General features: G+C 38.4%; 1 protein-coding gene across 1 annotated transcript; it reads right to left on the bottom strand.

The window, feature by feature from the left end:
* LOC124133203 lies at nt 1-9916 on the bottom strand. Its single transcript, XM_046497495.2, has 4 exons — nt 9579-9916; nt 9278-9383; nt 8706-8924; nt 1-119 (listed from the first exon to the last, which is right to left on the bottom strand). The coding sequence occupies exons 1-4, from the start codon at nt 9867-9869 to the stop codon at nt 1-3; spliced, it is 735 nt and encodes a 244-aa protein (XP_046353451.2). The 5' UTR covers nt 9870-9916.
* Between the last annotated feature and the right edge of the window lie 1509 nt (nt 9917-11425).

Raw genomic sequence — 11425 nt, 5'->3', positions numbered from 1 at the left:
TCAGAATCTTTGCTCCTTGATGGTGGATGAAGCTGTTGAAGTGTTAGAAGCACTGGCCATTTGTTCCTGATCCTTCGAGTCCTGGACACATCTAGCTTTAGTAGATGAATCATCAAACTCTGTGTCATCAGTTAGACAGGATAGTTGAGAATTGGCTATCTCCTGTCGTAAGAATGAGATGGTCTGGTCTTTTGCATCAAGGCTTTGAGCGACTCGACTGATGGCAGGTTTCAGTTCAGCAATCTGACATCTCAGAACATTGTCTCCTCTGGCTAAGCCGAAAACGCAATATTGGGTATCCTACTCTGATATTATAAGAGTAAATTTGTCCAAATTTTGCAAATGACTTTCAACTGGTGACATCGCTTGGTAAGAAGTACTTCTAGAGATGTACTGGAACATGTGTCAGAAAATTATAGTGGAATCAGGCACATGTACCTAGAACGTATACGGGATTAAAGGTTTCCGCAAGAACAATTTGGTTTTGTCTGGAAATATGACGTTTGATTTGCTGGTCCATATTCACCCAATACCAATTATTGATACATCATTGGAGAGGCACTTATATATGGCTTACATTAGTATATCACCCTTGATGATCAGTGGATCACTAGTGAGATGACAACTCCAAAGTTAATCATAAATATACTAGTCTATACAAAGTTAAAAAAGGTGACCGTCAAAAAGACGCTTGGGTTCAAAAGGGTATCTGGAGAGAATGTATTCTTGTTTTCAAGACCTGCACTTCTGAAATTTAGCCTCATATGATTGTGGCCTAGCCATTCAATTAAATAATGTATAACCATCTCGGGAATATTTTCATTGCAGTCATTGCAAAATGGAGAGATCTTATTTACAATGATGCTGCGATAATCATCTAAACAATGACCATATCTTGTGGTTAACGATTTTGTTATAATAGATCCAAAATATTTGGGTATGTGTCTGAATTCGGACAATGTTATTTCAGGATGTTAAAAACACATTTTGCATGTGTATCTGCAACTTCATTTCTCTGCAAATAGAGAGATGTATTAAATAAGCCTGAAATAGAAAATCATAATCCAATACACCGGGATTGGACATGGAAGAAAATGTGGATGACGTTTGCATAATGTTCAAACAGAGAATCCTGAAAACCGGCTTTTTTTATTTTTGGACTCTTTCTTCTGCTGACTAATGAATTATGATCACAACATAGTCCAGGTTTCTGAAGACGCCATAGAGAAGTATCTGTAGGAGCCGAGGAATCAATTCTATGCCGTCAAGGGCGTTTCTGAACACTGAGACCAATCAGAAATGACATATCATCACACACAATCATCAGCAACATTTAACATTTGAATTGCTTCATCTTGAGATAAATTTCGAGAGACGTTTCATCAATTGGATTCCGAGAGATGTCAGAGCTGAAACTGGCGTTGTTACATAGTTACAAAGTCTTCAAATGAATGCTGCCAAGTTTCCATATATGAAATTTTGATGCAGACATAAAAGCTGGCAACCGTAATCCACAACACTTTGGGGGTCAAAGTGGACTGTTTCCTTGGTGTTTTATTTCAAATGGTAACCAGGATATGTCGATAATATGTCTAGTAATGTTAGTTGCTCACAGAGAGAAGAAAGTTTGCATTTTAAAATTTCCATTTTGGAATATGCTGATTAGATGAATTTTAGTGAATACTGGGAAGTGATCCCTGCCTGAAGCATCGTCTTGGAACACGTCCCAGTTACATTTAATGTTAATGAGGAGGATATCATCGAAATGAGTTTAAGTGAGAACACACCCATAGCCATTAATATCATATAATCGTTCATATGAGACTTTCCAGTGTTGTATGCATTGATCACTATGATTGAATAAGTTTCGTCAAAGTAAACCTTACAAGAGATGTACAGTAAAGCTTTATAGAAGAACCCAAGAGATATGAGTGATTAATGTTTTAATGTCCGAGCTTTTCCGGGATCACTCGTAATGAGTGGGTTATTCTATTTATTACCCATAATATAATTAAAGACGTGTCAAGGGAAAACTACCTGTCGCAGATCAGGAATTAGCTGTTGCGTATCAATCGGCGTGTGAAAAAACGCCGTCCACTCACTCCAATCGCATTTCTCACTAAAAGTGTTGTTACGTGTGAAAAATATAGTTCTGTGAAAAAAAACTGTAAAGATCACATTTTAGCAGTTAAATTTCTGTTTGATTTACACAGCATACACTATCAAGCATTGATAAAGAAGACAAATTTCCAAAAAGTTTCATCAGGTTTTTTAATCAAGTCTTGTTTAGACACGATCTCGTCACTGACAGACAGCGGCCGCCGTGCATCGGCAGAGACATGCATTTCACACATTGTGAAGAGAAAACACGGAAAATCTGTCAATTTATTTCATGTCTTTTGAAAAAAATGCCAAAACCTATAACAACAACATAGACATAATTTACAGAAGTCTTGTTTGTTTAAGAAGAGTTACCAAAAGTAGGTAAACTATGAACAAGTATGATTGCCGCCACAGTGTCGGAATGAATGGATCTTTGTATTGCCTTTCGGAAAGTCTAAAAGTTGTTGCAAAATGAGTTGAAAGTGTAAGAAGTCTTATTTTTCGTTCAACTTAGTTCATGTCAACTTGTCATGTTTAGCCTATTCCTTGTGTTTTATTTTTTATTGGCAGTTATCGATGTCATCATCATTAACAAAGGCAAACCTGTCTGTACTAAGTCTGGTTTTCAGATTCGGGTGGTCGAAAAATTCATCAAACAGCAAGTCCTCTAATGTAAACGCAAACCAGGTCTTGGTGGTGAATCTTGGCGCACTAGAAACAGTTTCTGGCAACACTCGCAATCTGAATCTTGGATCTTCAATCTGGCCATATGCAGTTTTTACAACAAAGACATTACATGTGTTCAGAGGTTGAATCATACGAATAACTCTTCATGTCAGTAAGATCTCCATCCGCTTTAACGAGGTCATTTATTTGACCGGTGTCAAATCATGTTTGTTTACAAACGCAGACGTAGATCTAGTTTTGGTTTTTAATGTAAAACGAAAATCGTGTGAAATAAATGACAAAAATATGATGTGAAATCATGTTGTTGATATGAAACTATGTTTCACTCAGTGAGATTGTAGCTGAATGAATGAATGAATGAATGGGATGAGAAAAAATAGTTCCGTTGTCCAATGAAAATTGACCTTTGTTAAACTGACCAATGAGCTTCGAGAATCACTAATTGCACAATGTTCAAATATCAAAAAGTTATAACACTGCATATTTGAGCCCATATGGGTAATAAATGGGATTAAGTCATTTATAAAGCATATAATAAAGCATCGTGAAGGAAACAATATTTCAAAGTCAGCATTAGAAGCCACACACACAGTGTTCGGTAGATTAATAGGTTCGACAAGGCATCATCAGACAATGGCACCGATGACACCGCAGAATTTTAGCTCGGTAACCTTACCCATATTCGTCCATATCACTATGAGTGAGTGAGTGAGTGAGTAAGTTAGGTTTAACGCCGCTTTTAACAGTATTCCAGTTATATCGCGGCGTATCAGCTGAATGTGTGAGGAAAGCCCGAAGTGATGCAGACCTCAGTCGTTTACCACTTCGGTGAACATATCACTATGAACCTGTGGTTAGTCAAAACAGTCTTTGACAGCAGCGAGTAGAGCGCGGAAGATCTATCGAGTGAAGAGGATCAATGAGATGTTCACACGGAAAGACAGGGAACACAAACTGGTATTAAACGTGGCTGGCATTTAGCTCACTTATGCCTTCTCCTAGGACGTCTTGAGATTTATTGGAGAGAGACATAAACGGAATGAAACTGATATAGATAATTTATTTTACAACAAATAAATGAAATATATCTGTCAATATTACACTAAATAAATACCTACCACTTTCACTATTTTTCTATCTTGAAACAGCTTTTTGTCACACAATAACACAGAGCGTAACTGAAAAAAAAACTTACTCCCTCCCTATCGAGTGTTACCTGGAATCAGATCAGCAATGTGGGGGCCACAACTGGTGCCCATGGTTGTACTTTGCCGAAATGTTTATCCCCAAATGTCACACCGACGTTATCAATAAGAGTGACTGAGAGTGTGGTTTGTCCTGCAGATCCAACTTTACCTATGGTCCCAACGTTAGTGACAAATGCCCAGTGGACCAAGGAATAACGTTTCTCCTGAATAAGTTTACCGTGTAGGATAGTAGTGTATAAAGTTGGAAAGTCAAGTGTTTTGACATAATTGATTTTAGTTCTTCTCTGAGAATGCAATATTCAAGCACATTCTCTGAGTTTATGAGAAGCCACATGGTATAAATTCCACTTGTCTCAAATACTTTCTTTGAATGCAAAGAATGAAAATCCTTCCTTGCATGTACTAAGGTTATGGTAATTCCTTAGACAGGTATTTGGTGGTACATTTGCTGGGCCCGGTAATATAGTTCATGTACGGATTAGTTTCTCAGAAATGTTAAAAAAGTAGATTTACATCCTATTTGAAATATAAAATTAGTTCACACCAAGACCACACGCACACTATATCAATAAAACTAAAATGATTTAAAAGCAACTAGAACAGACTTGTGGTGTAAACACAACAGACATATGGAATAACTAATACGAGAATAAGTAACATAGTCGTTGAGAATTGAATACGAGACAAACTTAATGGTCAAATTGCAAGTACAAAGTTCAAAATATTAACAAACCACACTAAAGTTACCACATACTGACTGCCGGGTAAGGTACATGTACATGCTACATGCATAAACAGCTGAAAAATTAGTTCTAATGATAAGATCTTTGACCATTGGACTTAATGACTTTGAAATTGGACTTAATACTGCGAGTACGTCGACTTTGACATTTACCAGACAGACTGCATGCAACCTTACGTGACGATACATGTAGGAACAGGCGAATAATGAGTTAAAATGACAATACTGCTGGCCAGTTGAAATAAATGATTAAATTCAGTGTGTACTAGTGTGTGTTGAGTGTCTAATGGAATGCAATAATTGTAACATACAAAAGGTACTCAAAAGTTACCTACTATATTATATAGAGTATGTGATACTTCTACCCTCCAACGAAGGCTGTTCAAAGTACAGAAGGCTATGCTGTGTATACTGAACAACAAAAGTTCCTGTGACATTGTATAAGATTTAATACAAAGTTATATTTTTTACCAAATCTGAAACAATTTCGGTTTGCAACAGATAACAGACTCCTGTAAGTGTTCAAATGGTTTAATTTGCCATACTGACTTCAGAAAATGCGTGATTTCATAAAAAAACCATGAACATCCCAAAATGTCAATTTATAAATAGCGTGTGTATCCACCTCTGGTTGCGATACATGCAACACATCTTCGTCTCATGGAATGGACCAGAGGATGCCATTCACGTTGTTTTGTTGAAGAGAATCCTGAACAAGTCGAGCAATATGAGGCCGGGCGTTGTCATGTTGAAAGGTAATGCCTGGGCCTTGATGACGCAAACAAGGTAGAACAACTGGGCCCATGATCTCGTCGCGGTAGCGCTGTCCATTGAGATTTCCCTCTACCACTATCAAACGGGTCCTCTGTCTTGCTGTAATACCACCCCATGCCATAACGCTGCCGACCCCGATGATTGACGTTACGTTCACCTCGACGTCGGTACACTTGAATCCGTCCATCGCTGTGGCTGAGGTGATAACGAGACTCGAATGGAACTTGTCCCCACTGCAAGGCCGTCCAATGTAGACGCTGTCTGCACCATTGTAGACGTGCTTGACGGTGGTTTTCTGTCAAAATGGGACGTCTGGCGGGTCTTCTGGTGACAATCCCTGCACATCTGAGGCGACGACGGACGGTTTGTGAAGATATTCGTCGAAGGCCAGGCATGCTTCTTGCAATCACTGTTGCTGGCTGGAATCGATTTCGTAGGTGTGTTGTTCGAATCCAGTTGTCTTGTCGATTATTGGATACGCGTGGCCTGCCACGCCAAGGATGGTCTGTCTGCATTCGTCTGTTGTCAACGTTGCCATAAATACCAAATGGTGATTCTGTGGACGTTAAACTGTTTGCACGTTGACTCGATCCTGCTTCAAGCATACCAATGGCTCGCAGACGCTCATTTTCGGACAGACGTGCCATTTCGTAATGTTGAACAATTGCGTAATTGTGTTGTCATTATATGGTTGTGTGGAATCCCGTTAACGCACATGTTTTTATACCAATACTTGGGTAGTGAAATGCATGGGGTTTGCATAAAAGTCAACTTTTGCATAGAATGCATACTTTTCTGTAGCAGTAGCAGTTTTTGTGACTTAATTCCATACATGTACTACAATATTGAAAACCAAACTTTACTTGAAAAATACACTTAATATTGGTGTCACAGGAACTTTTGTTGTTTAGTATATTTCGGGGCATATATCATCATGTGAAGGTATGTATTCTTTGATAGTAATCCGTCAGATACTTTGCACGTGACATTGGTGTTCTTCAGGTGTGTATCATATGCCTCCTTCTCTTTACTCTTTTATAAACGAACTAGAAACTGCACAACAGACATGTTTCTTATATATGTATATATTTGATGACTTAGTGTAATAAAAACTGCAGCAATTTTTCGCAGATACCCTCATTGGTGTGTAAGTGAGTAATGTATCATGTCCCATTCAACAATATTCTAGTTGCACATTCGGCGGTGCACACCACGACCTCAACACATATCTAGGAACGAATTGCCACTTTGTTTGTTGTCTGTCCCAACAGGAATGTAAAGCAATCATATTAGTGTGTATTCCATCACACTTCAGTTCTTTTCGGCAATCACAAACATACCAAAACTGATAGAGCTGTAGTTTAGTGAGTGAGGCCAGGACAGTTGAGTCGGGTCCGATGTCTTGTATTGGACTGATGGAGGTTGCGGCTGCCCTGTAGGGTTGTAGCCGTCACATGTAGTGAACCACCACCCTGACTGGTGGACGTTTGCACAGTTCGTATTGTTGTCGTTGTCGTTGTCAACATCATAAGTGGAAAATCTAGCTCCTAGAAACGCAGACATCCCATCAATCCCTGGATTTTTGTTGCCACCGGGTAAAACAGAGGACGAAAACGTGAAGTTATAACCATAATTCTCACTGCTCACCTGAAATCAGGATCAGTATTGATTAATGTTTTGCGCCGCACTCAGCATGACAAGACGATCCAGTGATTGACACCATGAGCATCGATCTACGTAATTGGGATACTATGAAATGCTTCAACCAAGTCAGCGAGTCTGACCATCCGATCCCGTTAGTCGCCTCTTACGACAAGCATAGCAGTGCTTAGCACGGGTTGCTGAAGATCTATTCTGCGTCGAATCTTCACGGGTATCTGACGACTAACAATAAAGTGCACTTAATATGGATGTTCCCTGGACTACCAAGGGTATGTTAAAGATATACGTCGTCAGGCGTCATCGTATGTGTATTCAAGTAAATTCCCGTGTGATCAGTTTCTGTCTCAAGCTGTATTACTTGAGCAGCTCCGGCAATATAAACTTTAGCCCTACTGACCTATGCAGCCACCAACAGCACAAGCGTCTTGCTTTGTCTGCCTTTTCAAGCTTCTTATTATGTAAGTCAACGTTTCTTCTGTTAAGCTGAGTTTGCTAAAGTAGTTGGTCAGATACATTTGAAGCCATTCCGTTGTGTTCCATATTTATCTCCAACTACCGGATGGTTAGTGTTAGTGTTTCCTGGAAGCCAGTGTTGTGCTCAGGATTACTATAATAAGGTTCGTTTGTGTTTGGTTCATATTTATGTACCTTGTAGGTGTGTCTGTGTATTTATTTTTTATAAATTAGATGCATTAACTATATCTGGAGTAATGCTGGAACATTTTCAATTTCATGGGTATCAAACCTGCTGTGTTCAAAATCTCTTAATTTAAAGATTATCGTCAAAGCCGTATCTGTATAGAACCCTGCTTTAAATACCTTAAAACCAGTGTAGAAATGCCACCTCCTCACAAGTATCCCATCTTCTTTAAATAATATAAAAACCCGCATGCTGTGTGGGCGATTGTTAGTCACATGATATATCATATCCAGTCCTGTCCAAAAGTTGCCTGAAACATAAACAAGACAAGTATAACTTCATGAACGGGGAATGTCATTTGATCACAACTATGTGAACACAAGTCAACTGAAATAGCTGACAGTATCGCCTATGTATTGCCACTTTAGAGGATAAGATACATATTGTTTTATATATAAGGACAGGAGGGTGAGATTTCTTTTTTTATCCAATACAATTCCCAAAAATTAATAATGGCAACATGTTTCTTAACCTAGTTTAGGTCTGAAATGATCTTCAAATTACATGTCATAGTTTTGCTATATCATAATGTCTTTTTGAAACATAATTTTGAATCTCAGATTCCCCTGATTAAAGAGTTTGAATATTTGATATTTAATTCTTAAGAATTGCACAAATTGTTCTCAAGTAGTTATAAAATATAATATAATATAAAAATAGTTATATAAAATGGAATCATTTACACATCGTTCTAATGCTTAAATTAATCAACCATTCAGTTATTAGTTAAGCCATATCTCCTTCGTAGATATCACTTGATCACATACGAGGTATGCTTCATGTTGAAGCCTGGGTAATGCACGTTACGGACTAGTAATACGGTATTTACCAGTTTTCCTGAAGTTTCCAAATCCATTTTTGTAGTCTTCCCATGGACGGGTGAAGTTAACGTAGTCACTGACAAAACGTCGCTTAAAGAGATATGTTTGACCTTGTGGCATAGTACAAACAACCTCAAAGGCCCGTTGAGAATTGTTAGGATGGATGTGAAACACTTCAGACTCTGTAAAGTCTCTGTAATGATCCGTTGATGAACCCTCAGAGCAATCTGTATTGAAGGAATAAGAATTGACTAGGACTAAATAATAAACATTCCCGATATACCATGCTTATGCATTTCAGCGAAACGTGCTTGACAACTGCCAACAGACTTGATAAAAAGATACAACGGCACATAGCCATGGTTTGTCTGGTTATGATCTCCAACTTTGCGCCAGTGTTTTCTTCAACCGACTCGCCACTGTACATTTGTCAATCTAACATTCATACGCACAATAACACCAAAACCATTATTCCCGATCGACTACGAACAACAAAACACATTCTCTTAACCTTCAGCTTTGAGATATTGTCAATCAAAAGAGGAAACAAATGCTAACACCACAAATATGGATATAATACCTTGCATTAGTCGTTCACACCAAGCACCAATATAACCACCATAGCATCTGCAGCCATAGCTGTCATTCAGAAAGACTCCGTGGTAATGACAACTTGAGTGGAAGCCCTGGTAGCATAAAAAATGTCCATGTGCAGAAAAAGGAACCTTAGAATACTTGTTAACACTCAGTTTGTGAATGGGTTGCAAAGAAAATAGTTACAATATTTTGTTACTTAATTCACTGATTAACTGAAATAATTTGGCATGTCATGTCATGTTGCTTAATCGCAAGTGTAATCGAATGGATATCGAGGTACTTACATTGAAATGTCTGTACTGGTTGTCGCATCCTGTACTCAACAGTCTCCTTTCACTGTTGTGATAGCATGTTACATTGTTCCCGTTACGTGTAATGCTTATCGACTTACATCTCGTATCCCTTGCGCACATGACTCCACATAGAAGAACGCTGATAAAGGTACTGGTGTGGTATGTTTCGGGGGTTTCTGTTGGGTCGTAATAAGATTCAACACGGGAGAATTTCATGTGTGGACGACAGACCGTCAAGAATGTAAATAATGGAATAATCCAAACGTATATTATTTCTGACATTTTGACCAATCTCAGTACACGAAACTTCTGTTATTTGTCCTCGAATTCCACTCGCACTATGCTCCAGATGAGAGTTCTGAGAAATAACAGCTGCATGTCACTTGGCTGATTTCATTCAAGACACTATCTCACGATCTTGCAAAAATAAAAGCGACAAACATTATCCATAATTATTTAAAATATCTGCGAAAAGCAGAGTCGATTGTACGCTTCCGACTACGTGCATCATGAACATGTGTTTGTGAATCACTATCAAATAGTGATGAAAGCATGTTTTCGCGAGAAGGTGAGCGTATCATGCCCCACTGGTAGCACCCGTATCCAACATCGTTGTATCTGTTGTAGCTACAGTGTTTTGGCGCTATCTGTCATTGATTGCTGATGGATATCAAGAAGGTTACATATCAGTACTTTTAACTGATTCTGTGTGGGCGTAGTCATTGATTGTCAGAGAAGATTACAAACTTTGAGTCTGGCATCAATATTTACGTATTTTACGACTATCGGGGAATACTGGAGATCTATTTGCCACATTGCAAGGGAGGGGTTAAAAATATCAAAATCCTCTCTCAGTCAAGATTACTGCCTACAACAAACTACAATCGGTCAATAGGCTACTCAATATTTACTTATTTTACGACAATCGGGGAATACTGGAGATCTGTTGGCCACATTGCAAGGGAGGGGTTAAAAATATCAAAATCTTCTCTCAATCAATTTTACTGCCTACAACAAACTACAATCGGTCTTCAGTTGGGGGGCATATTCTGAAATAGGCTACTTAATATTTCTATATACATGTACTTACAGACGAACTTAACAGAAAGGCACAATTCTGAGGCCCATGTATCCCATGCTACTTGTAGGAGCCAACTGATGAGGATGAGGTAGTTACATGTGTGATCTGGCCAGTTTTGCAATTGTGCCCCAGCGGCAACACTCGTCGCTCATGATTCCAACAACTGATCTTCCTGGCCAAGACTCGAATATATAAAAGACACATGATGTAAAATGATCGTGGATTTTGGCCTTTGATCATTTGATCTCTTATTTTAACAGAATATTCTCACAGGCGGTTTTGCTGAGAGAAAAACAGAACCGTCTTTGAAACTAAAACCCAATCTCATGCCTTGAGGTTTTACCATTTTTATGGTTTAACCCCTTTAAGAGTAAATTACGTAAGACACATCTTGATACCATTGCTGTCACCAATGTCGTTCTTCATTTGACTGTGACGGAACTTGATTCTTACACACATATACTGTATCACAACCTGCGAAGCTGCTAATTATACAAGCAGCACTGATCATGGCTTTCCTTTCAATCATCATTTAAATAAACATTTAAGGCATTAGAGATTTATTGTACAGTTTTGAATGGTTTGTTTTGCATTATAGATCGTTGAATGCATGATATGAATACGATAACACGTCAACAGTTGAAATTGCTGACTCACAGTCTAGAATAAACAATTGAAGATTTGATGAAAATAAATCATATGTTTTCCTTCTACAAACTTTAGATTCAACATTTCATCAATCTGCATAAATAAACCT

Source organism: Haliotis rufescens, unplaced genomic scaffold (assembly GCF_023055435.1).
Source record: "Haliotis rufescens isolate VD_foot unplaced genomic scaffold, xgHalRufe1.0.p SCAF_20, whole genome shotgun sequence".
NCBI classification, from domain to species: domain Eukaryota; kingdom Metazoa; phylum Mollusca; class Gastropoda; order Lepetellida; family Haliotidae; genus Haliotis; species Haliotis rufescens.
This window is presented reverse-complemented; position numbering and strand designations above follow the sequence as displayed.

Excerpts from the sequence above, each read along its gene's own strand:
- LOC124133203 (XM_046497495.2), bottom strand. The coding sequence starts at position 9,869 with ATGTCAGAAATAATATACGTTTGGATTATTCCATTATTTACATTCTTG. Across the intron at positions 8,925-9,277 it reads GTGTGAACGACTAATGCAAG|ATTGCTCTGAGGGTTCATCA; the intron begins GTATTATATCCA and ends CCTTCAATACAG. Across the intron at positions 120-8,705 it reads TGGAAACTTCAGGAAAACTG|AGTTTGATGATTCATCTACT; the intron begins GTAAATACCGTA and ends CTGATGACACAG.